At 39.0% G+C, this 19,138-nt stretch overlaps 1 protein-coding gene and 1 long non-coding RNA gene across 4 annotated transcripts in view; one reads left to right on the forward strand and one right to left on the reverse strand.

The window, feature by feature from the left end:
- LOC125296280 overlaps positions 1–19,138 on the forward strand; it is a 313,747-nt gene that overhangs the window by 278,605 nt on the left and 16,004 nt on the right. The window lies entirely within an intron of this gene.
- zgc:65811 (uncharacterized protein LOC393524 homolog) lies at positions 706–13,052 on the reverse strand. 2 transcript variants are annotated; one of them, XM_048246094.1, is made up of 8 exons: positions 12,834–13,052; positions 11,386–11,488; positions 11,094–11,191; positions 8,360–8,434; positions 6,427–6,528; positions 6,012–6,101; positions 2,150–2,233; positions 706–1,384 (listed from the first exon to the last, which is right to left on the reverse strand). In XM_048246094.1, exons 1-8 carry the CDS (start codon positions 12,897–12,899, stop codon positions 1,301–1,303), a joined length of 702 nt encoding a protein of 233 aa, XP_048102051.1. In that variant the 5' UTR covers positions 12,900–13,052; the 3' UTR covers positions 706–1,300. The 2 variants fall into 2 exon arrangements, with proteins under 2 accessions (XP_048102051.1, XP_048102050.1); XM_048246093.1 differs by lacking the exon at positions 706–1,384 and adding an exon at positions 1,425–1,788.

Here is a 19,138-nt window from a genome sequence, read left to right on the forward strand (position 1 = left end):
AACACCCCCCTTTCCTTGACCATGTAAGGAGGAGATGCTCTCATCCTGGTACCCCCATTACTACCACTCACCCCACTCCTCCGACAGTTGGTCTGGCCTACACAAGATACATTGACCTCACCCTGCTCACACCAAATGCAGTCGCATTAAGACTTCTTCTAAAACATGAAAACCTATGCAATAGTATAAACCCTTATGAAACCCATGATTACATCCCTTTAAATCATGAAAACCCAACATAGGGGCCAACAGGGGCCAGTGCCCCTGTAATACTGGCCCCTGTGCTGAGCGGTAATACAATTAATAATTTCTTATGCGCAGACACAAAAATAATTAACTGAAAACAGCATTATTTCGTTACTCCTACAAACCAGACCAAGGTGGCATCTTCAATGCCGGGATGTTGGGTACAACACTCATGCATGCATTATTTGCAGTTATTGTAAGGAGGCTGAATAATCTTTTTGGTGTTGTGTAGTGTTTCACTGTGTCAGCTAAAAACAGTTAAATCACCCCTCCTGTGTGAGATGCACTTGTGGTCTTGTGAAAATGGAGGTTTAGACTTAATTCATGTTTGGAAAACTGGCTGCGTATAGACTGGTGTTTTGGTGGATTTCAAAATGAGAAATCCAGACTTTTCTTTTGGAAAAATATTTTTGTTGCCTTTGGGCTCTTAAGAAAATAAGTCACACCATCAGCAAAAGCCACACAGAACTATTAATTTTATTTAACAGTGCTCAGTTTCACACAACACATGGGTTTCGGAAAGTACCATACTATGCTGAATTTACCAAGATGGTATAGTAGTGATACAAGACAATGTGAAATGAAATTAGTTCCCTTTAGTTTCCCTTTACAGTATCTAAGCACAGAACCAGCCAGTTTTCTCTCGTCACAATGCGGACGAGAGCATTTTTGTAGCATTAAAGCAAATTAACTTCAACAAGTATAAAAGTATTAAAAAAAAAATGTGCCTTAGAACACAAACATAAAATATGTATCATTTAAGACATTTTGACGAAGATTATATATATATAAGACTAAATAATACACAGAAATGCCTCAACTCAGCTATAGATTAACTCAGAAATCACATCCTTACAAAAAAATAAAATGGTCCCTCTTCCCAGAGGCAACTAGAAATGTAATGGTAAAAAATGAACAGGGATACGGACCATTTACAGTAAGAGCATCCTCCACCCTAATAAAGGTGGCTATGGCAATCTTCGATTGTGTCCAAATGGTGAGAGAACATATTGAGATATGAGAGGACCTCCAGTAATTGGGGATTCTCATCATCTCAGAATATATGGGGCGCGCTGTACGCCTGTCGATTCTGCTTGATGGCTTTGACCAGGAGGCTGTAGCAGGTCAGGCCTATGACCTGATGATGAGGAGGAAGAGTAGGAAGAATGAAAGGGGTGAGTGGAGCAGGGAGGGTAAATTTCAACTTGTGGCAGTACACGAAGAAAAAAAAGCTAGCCAAGGTCATTAGAATGTTAAGAAAATACCAATTACTCAAGGGGATTACGTATGTCAAGCAAAGGAGTGTGCGAGTGAATGGGGGTGGGAAGGTGAAGGGAGGTAGTGGAAAGCTCTACAGATGTAGCTTGCTTAGAGGTGGGTGTTGGAACATTAAGTTTCCACTTCTATGGGCATAGTGAGGGTAGGGTAGACAGTAACAGCTGGAGATGCGTTATAGATGGAGGTTGTGAGGAGCACATAGGGAGAAACCGATGCCTCTTTGATTGCTTTTTTGAGAAGAGAGCTGCAAACCAATGCAATGATCTGACAGAATAAAGAGATGTGGAAAAAGATGAAGCAAGGAGTGAAGGACATTCATTTGTGCAAGCAGAAATGTAACAGACATTAGGGACAGTGAGAAATGCACAGGGGAAGGTTTTGATTAAACAAGGTAGTATTCATGCAAACTTACGCTTTGATCTTAAAAATGCAGTACTAAATAGATAATATTTATGACTAACCCATCAAATGTATTATTTGAGAGCTGGATAAAGTTTAACACTTCAAGTTACAGACCTGTGACCTGTTGTGGACAAAGTATGACTAAGCTGCCAATGAAAAAGTATCCCTTTAATTCTAGCTCAGCCCAAAAGCCTGTGTAGACCTGGACAACCTAATTTCTTACCATGAGGGCTGCAGTGGTGAGGAAGAAGCCCATGATGAGTGGAGCTTTGTCTTGGAAAAGGTTTAAGATCACAGTGGGGCAGGCCTGCATTTTAAAGTGGGTTTTGAGGTGTAGGGAAGCATTTCAGACAGTCCAGAGAGTCAGTTTTGGAGAGTGGATAAAAAGGTAGAGGTGGTATGGGGTGAGGGTGGGGTGGGGGATAAAGAGGAGAGAACAGTGACCATCAGCAATGATCTCAAATTTGTCCCCAAACTAACATCCCACAGTTAACTGCAGCTGCTACGCCAAAGCTGGAAGATCTTTCAGGCACATGTGTACCCTTGTGCTGTTGAAATTCATTAAAAACATTATACTTTGGGCCCTATCATGACATTCTAAAGTGCATAGTCACTCGTCAAAAGTCTATTCAAATTTAGTAGGATGTCCAGTTCACATTGGGAGGGGTTTCGTTATCAAACGTGGAGCGCATGGCGTAACAAGGTGTTCCTAGGTTTTTTAATCAGTCATATGGGTGGTTTGGGGCGTAACATCATTTTAAACCAATGAGAATGACATCTGTCATTCCCTTTACCGGCGCAAAGCGCGATATGTCAAATAAATGCATTGGTATTTTGCCATTCAACAGCGCATTTGAAGGAGGCTGCTTGCGAGACCGTATAGAATAATTCTTAAACCATGCTTTACTAAAACCTAGCATAGCCTTCACGCATTTGCACTCGTCTATTATTTGAACTCATTGGAAAAGTGAAACTAACTTCACCAATCTCTGATACTTGAAAACAAAGATGATGGATGCTGCTGGGTCCGTGCATCATTCATTCATTTGATATTCAATTGAGAATCAAAAATTGAAAAAATGAAAATAAAAACACTTATTTATTTAATTATTTGTTAATGAATGTGATACAAACAAACAAATAACATCTTTTCCAGGCTTTTCATTACATGGTCAGATCAAAAGTATAACGTTTAAAAAACGGCCTCAGGGCCGAAACAGATTTTGAAAGCCTATTTATTTATTCCGATTTCTGTGACCTGGAAGTCAATCCGATGTCACTTTCTTTGGTCTAGACCCGTCAGTGCTCAGTGTTGCCAATTTAGTGACTTTGTTGCTAGATTCAGCGACTAATTTTGGCCATTCCTAGCGACAGAAAATATTGTCTAACAACTAGTGAGAAATTGGGCAACTTGCGCAACGATGGCAATCGTTCTGAATCGTCAGAAAAACCCCATGATGCCCCATGATTATAGAGGTAATTACTGGCCTATGTAGTATCAGCCCATGTTATTGCACGGAAGTAGATGTTAGATCTATCAGTTCAGATCTGTTGTTGACAACGTCATTGGAAGGCAGTCAGCTGCAGTAGCCTATAACTTCTGATGAGATTACACCAGAGACAAGAGGTATAGCTATGACAGGGAAACTACTACACATCATTCAACAAGCACATTGATCAAAGGAAAGTGGGCTACAACTTCATTCACAAACAGAGCAAATAATTCAAATCGAGGCCAACAGGTTAGAAAAAACTATTTGTTTAGATTGTCGGCTGAGGGAAAAAAAAAAAGATTCTTTCGCTCTGTCAAAGTGGACATTTAAATATAGGCTAGCCATTGTCAAAACAGAAGCAGAAGCTGGCAATGGAAGTCAATAAATAATTTCCGGGTCATAGCAATCGGACAAAATATATATAAAAATCAGTTTGTTTTTTGCAAGTTTTGGCCCTGAGGCCGCTTGTTAAACGTTCTACTTTTGATGTGACCATGAAATCAAAAGTCTGAAAAACAAAGCGTTATTTGTTTGTGTGTATCACATTCATAAACAACTAATGAAATCAAAAGTTTGAAAAATAAAGCGTTATTTGTTTGTTTGTATCACATTCATAAACAAATAATGAAACTATAAAATGTAATTTCGAGGAAATTACCAGTGCATGAAAATATAAACATACTGTAAATTAACATAAAATGCCAAACAAACTTTTATTTGGAAACAGTTGGCAGGAGTCATAGTTAATAAAAACTGACAGTTGAAATGGCTGAACAGTTAAATAGTTGAGTAGTTTAAATAGTTAAATTATTTAATAGTGAATTATTGTAGTGAGGACATGTATTTTGAAACAGTTGTGGGCAGAGGAAATAGTAGTCCTAAAGGAGAATTCCGGTGTGATATTGACCTAAAGTGTATTGAAACATGATACCGAAAGTGTGAACGTATGTCTCATAGCCCATCTCGGCTTGTCCCCTGCACTCCAAAATCTGGCTAGTTAGCCGATGCTACCAACAGCTTTTTCAATGGTGGTGCTTCGCATCGGGCTAGCCATGCAAATAAATCATTGTTTTACACCATTTACGAGGCTCAATGTATCTCCACACTTCATTGGTAGACTTCGAGGGCCCTGACATTTAAAAGCGAGACATTGAGAACTTTGAAAAAGCACTGGTAGTTTACTTACAAGACGATTTATACAGACAGTATCTTCACAAAGTTTAGCGTTTGCAGCCATCTTGAATTTAGTCACGATAAAGTCGAAATTTAATTTAGTAAGAATAAACAGGTATGATAAGGGATCAGATTCCAAAAATAATTCAGTGGAAATGCATGGATTCCAGTTGCTGCTACTGGAAAAAACTGGAATCCATGCATTTCCACTGAATTATTTTTGGAATCTTGGAATGGCATCATGTTTCAATACACTTTAGGTCAATATCACACCGGAATTCTCCTTTAAGAGAGCCAGATTGTATGCTTACAGCCTGAGACAGAGTATATAGTTTAAAAGTTGAATGTAGATAGTGTAATGGATGTTGATAGACAGAAAGTTGAATGGATGTTGATAGGCAGATTGTTTAATGGATGCTGATGTATAGTTTAATGGGTGGATGAGTGAATGGTTTGAAGAGGATGAATGGATAGAAAGTTGGATGGAATGTGCCTTATATCCTTGTAGAATGGAGAGACACAGAGAGAGTTGGCCTAGTTAAGCAGAAAGCAGTTGATACAGGTGCAATCAGTTTAACTGGCCCTTTGATGGGTCCTAGTAGTGAGCAGCTGGAAGTTGATACAGGTGCAGATCAAGTTAATTAGTCCATTGTGATGTCATAGTGCTAATGCAAAGTCTATGGGGAAAAATAAAAAGCTTGTTTTTTATTAATATCTCAAAAAGTATAAAGTTTACAAAAGTGAAAAATACATTCCCCACGTGTCCTTTTCAAGACCTACGTTACAAAGTTTGAACGAAGTTTCTACGCTAAACGGTTAAAGCTGAATTAGACGCAGAAATTTGGTGGGAAGAAGAAGAAGACTTCGGATAACAGAACAGTGCATTTTCATGCACTGTAATAAAAAGTATTTATTTATTTTTTTTTCCATTTTGAATTTCTCAATTGAATATCAAATGAACAAATGATACACGGACCCTGCTGCTGGCGAAAAGCGGTCTATGAATCGAGACTCGAGTTAGGCTTTTTTTTTTTAACTTGGCAAAAGTTTGATCAGCTAGCCAACTAGTTCCGCTGGTGGAAAAACGCATGGGACTCATGAGTTGTAGCGCTATCCTATTGCGTGCAGAGGGAATTTGAAAGAAAACTATTTATCCCGCCGCTCGGATTGAGCACTGCCAATGGTGAGTTCTCAGACCCTACATCTTGATGTGGGTCTGGCTCGTCATGCTAGTAATCTATCGGAATACGTTATAAAATACATTTTAGGGCATGTACTCGGTAATCTGTAGTGGAATACATTTTAATAGTAACCTTCTTAACACTGACTTTGTCTCTGCTAAATTAATACATGTAAATGTAAACTTTGAGCTCCTTCCCAACCCAATAGTGAGTTTTCTGCGATTAGAGTTGTACTTACGGAAGTAGTCAAGGTCCCCAAGAAACCCTTTTTAGGACAGGTCTCTCGTACAAGCGGCTCCAGTAGCCCTCCAACCCCACAGCAATCGAACTAAAACACAAGAAAGATGACATAAAATATAAAGAACATGACATAACACTGAAAGACAGATCAGATGTTTAATTGATTGCCTATGTTAAAGGTGCTCTGAGCAATGTTACACAGTTTCTAAGCTAAAACATTTTGTCACATACAGCAAACATCACCTTACAATCCGCTAGCTGCCTGTCCCCTAAATACAGTGTAAAAAAAAGAAAACAGTCTGTAGACAGCCCATGCTCCAAAAACAGCAACAACACAGGCCGTTTACCATAGTAACATTGATTTGAGCACCTTTAAAGTGATGAAGAAATTATGTTATTTTAGGAATGTTTACCATTTCATGGATAATGCGTAGGGTGGTAGCAAGGCTTGGATCATGAGTGTTGGCGAACTGTGCGTAAACGGAGGCATACAGGTTGATAATATGCTCAGATACCTGGAGACCATGGAACACAAACAGGGAACCATTAAAGCAACGTTATGCAAGTTTTTAACATTTTATTGCAGGCAACATAAAATATAAATGTTAACGATGTGATTATGTGGTTATGTTACACTGTTATCCCCACTGGCCTCTGTATGTACTCCAGACTGGACACCCCACAGAAATGTTTAAACAGTTTATAAAACATATCAAATAAATCACTGGAATACATTAACTAACACCCAGACCTTCACAGCTGTACATTTGGGAGTGGGTCTGGAAAAGGTTCGACTTACGACTTCCAGCAAGGGTGTAACTAGCAGTGAAATAAAATTCAAATTGGTGCACTAAACTCTTAAGGCCTATTCACACCATGAACGATAACCATAACCATAACGATAAAAGCGTTCACACTAAACAACGATAAACAAAGTCTCTCCTTATGTTAATGAATGTGACGGTTAAAATTCAATGGGTTCTGATTGGCTATTAGCTTTTTATCGTTCTGAAAATCGCTCTGAAAGTGATCCCCAACGATATCGTTCATCATGTCGTTATCGTTATAGTTTATGTGTGAACGTCGTCATTCATATTTACGAGAACGATATTTATTTATAGTTATCGTTATCGTTCTTGGTGTGAATGGGCCTTTATTGTTTCAAAAGTGTAGCAATCTTGTAAACGAAGGTTTAAATGTAGTTGTTTACTCAAGTCCAAAGAAATACACGTCCTTGCTGGATTAGGGATTGTATTTGCGTGCCCGTGTTTTAGGGACATTGGACATTGGGCTTCAATGGCCTCTTGGCCAGACGGACCTCCAGAGCAAATTCCAAATTTGCCGAAAGGTTTTATGGGTATTCCCAGGCTACATTAACCTAGAACCTAGGATAGAGAACTTTACAACAGATACAATTTATTTTGTTTGTTATTTTGTTTATTACAGATACCTTTCTTTATCCCCGTTAGAACTTCTATAGGAATCTCCATACTCTCTAACAAAGCTCAGTAGAGCAGGGTATTCTAGGCTGTGCACTAGCGTAATGAAACTTCCACTTTTGTCTAGAATTCAGCATACCCGTTTCCTGTTCGCGGTCATGACTGACAACACACAGCAGTGCTCCTTAGAGCCGCCCACGATTTTAAGAAACTTAGAACTCGCATACATTGTATTTCTTACGTTTTGGTACAACTGAATTTGAACTCTGGAGCAGTCTTATCTGGTTACTGAGACTGTTGTCATATGGTGGAAATCAACAATAATTCCAGTCGAAAGCCTCTATTATTTCATGGTTGCCATTATCAAAACATGTGTTTTAATGATTTATACAATGTTGCACAGCTACACATAGAACTATGCCCTATTTGAGGACCATTTGACAGGAGATTTTTGAATAAATCATCTCATTAGGAGATACTGTAAAATCCCATAGACTGCTATGTAGCTTAGCTTAGCCCATGACCTTCATCAGACGACCACTTTAGATCGTCATGATTTCCACATTAAAGTTTGATGATTGTGGATGATTTCCACATTGAAGTTTTAGATCGTCATGATTTCCACATTAGTGCAATCACTATTAACAATGACTTATTAATTTCTTTTATTAATTTAATTTAGAATATTATACACATCTTCAGAACTTTAATCAAAAGTCTGACAGAGAATGTAGGTATTGGAAAATAAAGATCACCAAACTAAGAGGAAATCCATGTGTGGACTAGAACATGGCCTTGGAGCTTGCCAACAACTTTATCAAAGCAGGTCATGGGAAGAAGTTTCCCATTCTCTAACCACCCAATTCAAGGTTTTTTCTCCCACCACTGAATTCCTCCCCCTCCTCACCTCTTTGCTGCGCATGAACACCAGCACTCCAGTGCCAATCTCCAAACCTGCCATGATGGCCAACAATATGGCAAACTACATGAAGACAAATTTCAAGAAAATAAGATACAATAAATGACAAGCAATTCACTTGGTCACATGTATAGACATAAGAGCTACTTTTCCATCTTCACTGAGACTTTCCATGCATTTACATGTGTATTTAAATGGACAAAGTGCTAAAAGCCAGAGTCAAATTATTTTGGATAACATCAAAGGGAGTGTGTAGCTTTTCTAGGATCAGCATTTCTGAAATGTTGTTCTGTTATGCCCGAGTAGATTATTTGGGTCAAAAGACAGCTGCTTTAAATGGCCATAATGGCATTTATCAGGGTAGTCTGGTGTTGAGTTAGTGTTGTTAATGTAAAACTGACACCTTGTCTGATTAGAGATGCAGGGCAATCTTCACATGAAAACAGGCCCTCTGCCTTAGCCTATATCCACACTATTCACTTTTCGTTGTAATCCAAAACGATTGTGTTATGATTAGTGTAGAAGAGCTGCACAGACACTATAGTCCCCATTTTCATTAGAAAAGTTTTAATGTAAACATTTTACGCAGAAACCCATGTTCCTTTCCTGATTGGATCTTGACAGTCTGATGTTTCTCCACTCTCCAAGACTTACTTTGACTTCATTACTAGCCTGCCAGCGGTCAATGTAACATGTACTGCTCTTCAGTATCCCGATTTTGATCACATTCAGGATATGGTGTTTACATGAACATAGAGAAACCTGGTTATTAATATCCCTGTTACCTATACATAATGGACATTAGTATCCCAGTTACCAACAAAAAAGTTGTAACAACAATAAAGTACAGTAAAGCACAGTCGTGCACTTTTGCATTGCAAGATTCTTTTACACCAAAGCTTTGTGTAGGACTGTGTTCATTACTGTATGTTGACAATTAATTTTAATGGGAACCCATGGAAGTTCCCACACGCAAACACAAAACCAGGGTAGGCTACTTCAAATTCCTGATCATAACTGGGATACTGAAGTGCATGTAAACACAGTCATGGCAAACGAGCCATACTTTACTGCTTTACTGGACTTGCAGAAATTAACTGCACTACAGATACTATACCAAAGGAATCATTTTACAATGCTGACAATAGTGTGAAATGGTCACGTGATCCATGCTTCAGGGACCCAGGTTTCGAAATAGCAAACGCGTGTCTGGAGGGAGACTCTATAGTGTGCATGTAACACTTGTACAAACTATTCTAAAAAAAAAAAATGTACCTTGTCCCTAGTTGAAAACCATTCTCATGACTAAACTTCCCTTTAATCTGTGGTACAAAATTGCCAGAGTGCTCTATGGGTAATTCCAGAGCAACTCCACACTAAGATGTTGGGTTTGACACCAAGGTCTTAGATTTCTGGCATGTCCGATTTCATTTTGTTCTTAAGATATGCCTTTTTATACATTAGGAGAAAATTGCGGCAAAAAGTATTTTGTGTCCAAAAACTATTTCAATGTTGTCAAGGCTGTTTGAACGGGAATGATCCCTATACTATAGATTAAAGGTGCTATTAGCGATGTAACACAGTTTCTAAGCTAAAACATTTTGTTACATACAGCTATAACCTCACCATCTGCTAGCTGCCTGTGCCCCGAATACACTGTAAAAAAATGCATTCTCCGTGGACATCCTAGGCTCCAAAAACGGTCACAAAACAACTTGGGCCAACCTTGCCCATAAAAACATAAACTGTTTCAGCAAATCACTGACGAGATGCGTGTTTGGAGAGTTTCTATTGCACGGGAGGGAGGGGGAGGGAGTAGCGAGCTAGCTCTCTGTTTGTCTGAATGTCAACCTCATTTTAATGGGGGTTTTGTGCAACAAAGTTTTGTGTAATGCAAAACAGGTCACTTAATTTCCAGCATACAGCTGTACAGCTCTGTGCTGATAGAAAGGTTATGTCTCCATGTTATGTTGTCACTCATTTCTCACCAGTATAGGTTCACTGGTGCAGTCAGCATTAGGGCAACCTGTCACAGGTAGGCTATATAAAGAACAGTGAGAGGCCACATTGCCTGAGAGTAGGCCTAATGTCAGGAATGGGCTGGGTGTTCTGATCTAGCCTACTATAATGTTGTTGCTAAACTTGCCTCAGCAACCTGACTAAACTTGTCTGTAGTTGAAGGAACCATATTTAAGATTGTGGCCAAAACTGGTACTGCAATCACTTTCAAATTACTGTAGTGCGGTGAATCCCCTCCCCCTCCCCCCTGACTGGCAGAGCTGGCAACCCGGATGCTGAAACACTACTGACTTTGTGATTAGTAGATATGGAGGGTGGCGCATCAAGCCGAAACACAACATGAAAACATCAACATCAGTTGAGGGCTGCAACTTCACTTTTAAAATGACAATATCCTGGCCAGACTACTGTTGTCAGTAATATAAGTAATTGAAATGAACATGATTTCTTAATGTCTAGTGACATATCAGGGCCATTTTCTGATTAATTGAAATACATGTCTTACATACGGTTCCTTTAAAACAGTGGTGTCTGTTTGAACCACTGATTAAGTTGGATACTCATATCAGTGTTCAAAATTGACAAGTGAATGTGATTAGATGATTTTACAGCGTTTAAAAGACCACCATGGATGTATCTTACTATAAATCTCTGAGAAGACAAAAATGTTCCAGGTCAGACCAATCTGAATACCGGTACTTACAATTCTTAAGGACGACAGGTTCTCGTTGCAAGCTCCATGAAACCCAAAAATGGATATGATCAGCATCAGCGAACCCAGCACGATCAACACCACCACAACTATGTTACAATGGGTTAAAAAAGAACATTAAAGGAAACTCCATTTGCTTCAATCTGGTCAAATTTGATCTAGAAACAATCTATAAATGGGACCCATGCTGAAATATTCTGGAATTATGTTATTTCTTACAGCTGATGTTATTACTGACAGCTAATGGAACATCATCACTAGATTGACTAGTTGCCACACTTACATATGACAAACTCTTGTGTTTTCAATTCAATGTCGAAGAGCCCACGTGTCTCTGAGCTAAGTCGAAGTCCAAGGCCCAAACCAACCATTGCAAATCCCACAATCTAAAGAGGGAAAGACAGAAAAAATAAATATGGTTACAAAAAAAGTTGACACTTGACAGTAAAAACGCACTAAAACATATTGTAATGTGGGTGCGCTGGACTGTGTGCTCCCACGACGCTTCACACTGGGGATTCTGGGAGAACTTTGGGGTTTTATTGTATGTGGTTGTGTCTTTTTACTGTTTATGTATGCGTTTTAGTGTAGCGTGAATCCCTTTTTAGTTCTACCGTTTGTGTGACCCTTTGTGTTGGTGTGGCTTTGTCCAACCCTGTACTTCCCTAGCGTGTGCTTTGTTCTGTGAGTGTCCATGCTCCTGACTAACAATATGCAGCATGTAGGCCTAATAATAAGTCAAGTTTCTCTCGAGTCAATATAATATGAAGAAGAAAAACAAATGTGGCTACTTTCGTTCTGCCGTCAGTGATAGGCAAGCAAGATAAAGATAAAAGATTAATCTTTTCTATCTTTTATGTCAGTAGCCTAATTTCAAGTGCAGCCTTGCCTAAACTTCCCTCCAGAAAACATTCCATGTTGAGCTGCGCTGAACCCGGCGTCAGGCACAACAAAAATCTGTCATTATTTCATGCTCTGATATAGGCCTACCGTTTTGTAAAAAAAAATGTTTCGAGATAAGTCAAAAATTGAGATAAATCAAAAATTTCGAGAAACAAAGTCAGATAATTTCTGAGATTAAAGTCAAAATTTCTTTTTAATCTCAATTTTGACTTTTCTTCTCAGATATTCTGACTTAAATCTCAGAAATTATATTACTAGATACGCTGTGGTTTCTTTTACTGTCTATGGCTGTGGTAGATCGGCGGTAGATTGGTTGGTCTGCGACTGCGGCTCTGCAACCGAAATTACCCCAACCAAGAGCAACCTAGCGGCGAGCGCGGCACATGTGAACCCAGATCATTCCTTGAAAACGAAACTTTGAGAAAGACAGGGACCTATTTTTTCTATGGCAGGATGCGTCCATGTTTCGTAGCCTAAGGCATGCGTAGCCTTCGCCAGCCTTTCTAAAACGTCTTTGACCTGAAATGATCATAATCACAATTATTATTGTTATGTTATATTGTTATGTATGCATTTCAAAACAGCTCGGCGGACCAGCAGTCTCCTCCTCACGCTGCCATGCAATTAAATATTTTGATGTTAACATTACACGCAAAGGCTCGCACACAGCGACAATGTTTTTGCAGCAACCCCAACTCGGATGGATGTCTCCCCAAACAAATATAGCCTACGCCATGCGCTTTGTGTAGGGTATGTTATCTCTTGGAATCGTGTTCTCGTCGATAGCAATATTAAGTCGAAAAAAATATGTGTATGTAGCCTACTCACCGCAAATATGGCATTGAAAAGGATGAGAATGCATTTGCACATTTGTCCACAACCGTCCACTCCCATGGCTGAATAATTGGTGTTTCGGGTGTATAAGACTTGTTTGAAATGCCTAGTCTACCGTTTTCCGATCAAATTTAGTGTCGTATCTAAATTTACCAGTCACCACTTCCCTTAATTCTGCTCGCTTTCGTTACATGTGACTGTCCCTGTCCTCTGATTGGAGCAAAGTGATGTGGACTGTGAAGAGAAGTAACATACCCCAATGAAGTGGGAGTGATCCAGATAGTGTTCAGCCAAAGAAACGAAACTGTTCTGAGTTTTCATTTCTTTAAAATTGGCAATTTCCTAGCTATATTCAAGGTTTTGGAGCTGTAGGCCTAGGCCTATCTTACAGTATTAGGCATATGGATTTCCTTAAGCCTAGAGAAATGAAAATGAGAATTAAATCTGTCTTATTGAAAGATCATCTATTCCCAAACCCCATTTAGGAAAAAAATAATGAGTGAAATAGATTTTTTTTTATCTCTTCAGCTGAAATTAAAATCTGCACTAGGCTAAATGACATCTGCCAAAATTCATCTGTTAGACAAAGCTACTGATGTCTGTGACATGATGAAGGAGCGTGACCTGGCCATAGCATTGGCGATGTCTTCTTCATTCACACTGAACACCATGCAGTATAGCCTAATCCTTCACAGCATACAGTAGACATGATAGCCAGCCACAGAGGTGTGAAAATCTCCAATCATTTACCAGCTGATTCCAATTGGCACAACTCCTCAGCCAGGTAGATGAGTTGAAATTACCCATGTTACGTGCACCGGTAGAAACAATAAATTGTGGGACTTTGACTTTCAGCTACACCTGTATCAAAGATCAAATCAACCTACCTGATTAAAGGACAGCTGGACGATGGACAGGTGGAAGGACAGGTGGACAATGAGAGGCCTACGGTGCCTTCATTTACTTCAAGGAGGCATGAGCGAAACTCTGTCTTCCCATCTGAATTCCACCATTGCTATGTTGCAGAGTACATTTTCTTGACATTATGACAGAAATAGTGGCTATTTTGTTAATAAACAAATATCTAGTGTATAACTATTATCTTGGCTGTAAGCTGGGTCCGTGGAAAACAGAGCCTTCATTTGAAGCCTCACTGAAAGGGGGATACAACTTGGCCTAGTGTGTCTTACATTATGGGAGTGGGAGATGCATTCCATCATTAGAACAAATAAGTTTTAGACTCCCCACTTCACCTTCACAAAAAGGATGGAGAACTTACTGTCATGATAAGTACATTTGTCCCTTAAATATGTCATGTGTCCGTCTTGGCAGCACTGCACTGAGGGCCTACTCATTGGGCCAGTTCAGTAGCCAAGAGAACTCCATGCTCTTCATCTCTGGAGGTGAGTTAGTGGAAAATAAAAATGTGGAGAATACCAGCATTCAGCCAGGTTGTAGAACAGATTAGTGGGTTCTCTTAAAGTCACTATGATACGGGTTGAAAATAATTTTGCCATTCATGGGTTATAATAAATATGCACATTACTACATTACTGGATCAAGCACTTGAAGACATAATAGTCTTCTTTGGTCCCTAGTTCAAGGCAATATAGAGATAATTTGTAAAACAAAATTATACACATGTGTAACAACTTGTGAAAGTGTGTAGAAGTGCCTAAATAACATTCAACCCTATTAAGGTAATACTGGGTTTACTGTGAGTCAGACTCAATGATGTTAAAAAATGTTGCATGCAAATATGGCCATCATGAGGCAGAAGCTGAGAATGCATCATCCGTCAGAAATTATTGGCCATTGAAAGTGAAAGGACACATGACTTTGAGGTATCAGTTTCAGTTCTTATGATTCCAGACAAAGTCATTGTAGCATTCAGTAACTTCTGCCATTTGTATTTAAATGACAGGAGGGTGATTCTCATGATGCTGTAGTGAACATGTCCGGGTCCTACTTTCCAAAAACAATATTTTATTAATAGAAACTATGATATTTTCTACAAAGACACTAAAGAACATTATAAGGACAGATGCTTTTTATTATTATTTTAACACTATTTTATAGCAATTTAACCAAAAATCACAGTGAATTCTCATTACCGAAATATGTCCAGATCCATTATTCTATTGTTTGTTTTAATTTCATGAAAAGTCCTTTTTACATAAATTGAAGAAGATTATGCAGAGTTGTTTAAATTTGTCTATATGTATGGTAAATAGTCATATTTATGGTATTTTGCAAAAGGAAATATTACATTTATTGTAAAATGATTGTGTCCACACTAAATGTTCCTCATTACCGAATGTGACTTTGCCTATAAAAAGTAGGCTACACTGTTCCTTTAAATGAACAGACCCATGATGACCAAACTTGGGACAAAAGGTTTAAGGGTCATTCCACAGAAACATCCGATTTTTACATGGCAAAATGTCCAAATTTTTTATTTATTTTTTTTTACATTTAACTTAAAGGAACACGCCACCCAATGTCAGTAGTAATATAAATTCTTACCTTAACTTTCACGAGTTGAGTCATATGTGGTGTCAAATCCAAATTAAACTAGATGTACCGCATAGCGGTACAAAATATGACCGCCGCTCAGTCCTGTACATCCGTTCAGCGAAAATAAATCACACTTCAATTTGTCTCCATATTTTACTCCATCCCCACTCTTGAAACTTTTGTGTATGCTTGTTTGGCATGCCTGAGTGTGTGTGCAGCGGCTGCACAGAAAGTACCCTACTGGTGCTGAAAAGGTGAATAGATTGTAGAATAGCCAAAGAAGATGTAGAATTGTTATAAAACCTTTAAAATCTCTAAACAATCACAAGTAGGGCAGTTCATCACAGTTCATCCATTGCAACTGGATTGATGAAAGGTCACTTACACCTGTAGGCTACATTGTATTTGGAAAAGCAAAAGGTATCAGCATAATGTTATTTATTTATTTATTTTTTATGTATTTATAAACAAAAACATCTCTGTCAGTTCCATGCCGTTTTCAACAGCTATCAAAAACAAAGGTCATTTTGGATGGATGGATTTTTTGTGAATGTTTCTTCTTCTACATAAGATTTTAGTCATCTTTAGTTCATGTAATACTTTTATTGTCAATGCACAAATTAAGTAACAGTAGTCTGAAACGTTATTGTTAATGCACAAATTAAGTAACAGTAGCCTAGTCTGAAGCGAAGTGCTGTTTTACATCTAACCAGTGGTGCAAATAACTGACATGTCCAAATGGGCCTTGATGAAATGCGCCGCTAGACTGTTCATACACATTTTAGCGGGCCAACGTTGAAGAACTTTTGTCCGTTATTGTTAGTGCAAATATAGGCTGATTCATGTTCCCTTGCATTGTTTAACTGAGGTCCATGGCTAGTCTGGCTTTCATCAGACCAAGCTCAATCTTTTAAGAAATCAAAAAATAAATAGCGGGCAGATCAGGCTGGGTTCACCCAGCCTAGTCCATAGGCACCGATATTGTTTAATTTTCGATTGAGATATACACGCTCTGGCTATTCTAAATGCAAAAATGCATCAGGGAGTTATGACAAAGCGGTAACTAACAAACTAGATCCTAATAGAAAGTTGTTAGCTTCCCTAAGCTACAGGTAGGATTATAAGGTAGGCCTATTGACAACATAAATTGTCAATAGGCTATGCTGGCGACACAAATAAAATCTCCTTTGGAAACCAATGGCTTCGCCTTACAGTATCAAAAGCGGACTTAAACTGTCATATCGTGGCGAAAAGTTGTAATAACATTCACGCAGCTCCATGAGTCAATGAAAGCATAAAATGAAGTAGCCACTTCTAAATGGGACCTACTACACAGTAGCTTAAGGTGTTTTGCTAAAACAGCCATAATGAAATGAAGGTGTCATTGTTTGGATACTTCACACACACGTGCTTTTAATTTCACAGACTACAACTACCAAGCTGTAATCAAAGCACATCGATTCCCCTCACACCCTGCACGCACTTAAAACAAAATAAACAGGCGTCTCAGTCTCCCGCATGTATAGGCAAAACTGCATCAGACCCGGTGTAGCGTTGGTAAATCTTCCATTGCACAGAATGATTTTGTAGCACGTGCAATAAATGACAGTCGAAAGATACAAACAGTGCTGCTATACATTTGCTTGGTATAACCGCATTTATAGTTTTCTACAAATGCAATAAATCAAATACCTCCATCCTCAACCAACATTAACGGTAACATTACCTAGGTCCTTATTGATATTACAAGATTAGCATTGCCTGCAGTAAAAACCAAGCATGTCCGATAAACATCCTCAGATTTATTTCGCTTCAAGAAGAAATGGGAATTACACTTCATGTGAACATCGTCCTATCCTTATTAGATGTTAGCTGCGTGTGAATTACAGTCCTTGTATGGAAGCGTCCATTTTTTTTCCAACCCTTTTAACTTCCAACAAAATTACGTCTCACTGCAACGATGCGCCATCTAGTGGACAAAAGCGACTACTTCTCGCCAATACTGAAAATGCAGCCATGATGATGATGATGAATATTTATTTTGGCTTTCTTTTTTAATCCTACTGATTTTCATTTTTACCGGGGATCACAAATGAGTGATTATGAGCCAGGTTTATGTGGGCCCTTGAGACCAACATACCATAAAAGATTCACAAGAGAACTGTGTCTGCCCTACCCTCCTTCGGGGGTCCAGTCCAGCGGGGGCTGCAGATGAAAGCGAAAAATGGCGGTTCCATGCTATCCATATGGGGGTACATGCTCACCAAGTTTTTTGTACCCCGGTCTTTCAGTGTCCGGGAATCCTTGTTGGTGTACGTCACTAAATGTACACATAAATTATTTTATTGTAAGGCCCCCATGAACGAAAGTACACAAAACTTGGCATGCATTCAGAGGGTGTCATAATGATCCTACACTTTTAATTTTGTGCAGTTTGACCTTGTCAGCCAGAGATATTGAGATGAAAACACCTAATTTTATGCTTTTTTAATTTTTAACTAGGTGGCGCTATACATGAAATAAGTGGTAATGGGATGGGTTGACATGCCCCTTAAGACCAACATACAAAAAAGGTGGACCTCCTAGGCCCTACGGTTCTCGAGATATTCACAGAAAACTGTCTCCGGCCACCTACAGGCCAGTTGGTGTATAGTAACATAAATTAATTTATTGTGTGGCCCCCATGAACGGAATTCCACAAAACTTGGCGTGCATACAGAGGGTGTCATAATGATCCTACACTTCCAATTTCGTGCAGTTTGACTATGTTAGGTCACAGATACCTTCAATTACACCACCTCATTTTACTTTTTTGTGTTTAACTAGGTGGCGCTATACATGAAATGAGTGGTTATGGAATGCGTTGACATGGCCTTGAGATCAACATACAAAAATAATGGTCCTCTAAACCTTACGGTTCTCGAGATATTCACAGAAAACTGTGTCTGCCCTACCCTCCTTTCGGGGTGCAGTCCAGCGTGGGGGCTACAGATCAAAACGAAAACGATGGTTCCATGCTATCCATATGGGGTTACATGCCCACCAAGTTTTGTCTACCCGGTCTTTCAGTGTCCCAGGAATCATTGACGGAAATTTGGACATGAAAAAAAAAAAAAAAAAAAAAAAAAAAAAAAAAAAAAAAAAAAAATCTGACTAAACCTATATGACCGCCCGCTTCGCTGCGCGGCGGTCATAATAATACAACATCAAAAGAAGTCCGCACACTGTGGATGTATACTGCAGATGATGGCTTTAATGCACTCCGGAGCGTTAGTGAAGCAAGCAAGTAAATGAAAGCTAAGCTAAGCAAAGTGAGCTAACATCCTCTGGCTGTTGTCCAGCCTTTATACCCCTTCAAGTCATCCCAGACAAGACCCTCTATGTTTACAGATAACTGACCAAGTAATATATGGTACTTCACCTTTGCCCTCTCATCCTGTTATTCATACATTCTTTAGGTTTTGCCATTCTTTAGGTTTTGCTTACATTTCCTGGCACCAAACCTTATCTATGCCATTTTCTGCCAGGCCTGCTCTTTCACTTAAACTAGTCTTCCTTTCCCACACACTGAACATACTACAGACTTCAGTTTCACAAAACAATGATATTACACAGAATAAAGATACTACATAAAAGATATATAAACTAAAGGATTTCAATAAAGCCCACGACATTCCCCCCTTTGAGTGCAAAGTGCTCACTTATGCAGCAAGATCAACCATGTATCACTATTTTAACACATCCCCTACTATCAAGAAAATACAGCTGCTAAGCTGAGTCAC

The sequence above is a fragment of the Alosa alosa genome, chromosome 6 (genome assembly GCF_017589495.1).
Source record: "Alosa alosa isolate M-15738 ecotype Scorff River chromosome 6, AALO_Geno_1.1, whole genome shotgun sequence".
Lineage (NCBI taxonomy): Eukaryota > Metazoa > Chordata > Actinopteri > Clupeiformes > Clupeidae > Alosa > Alosa alosa.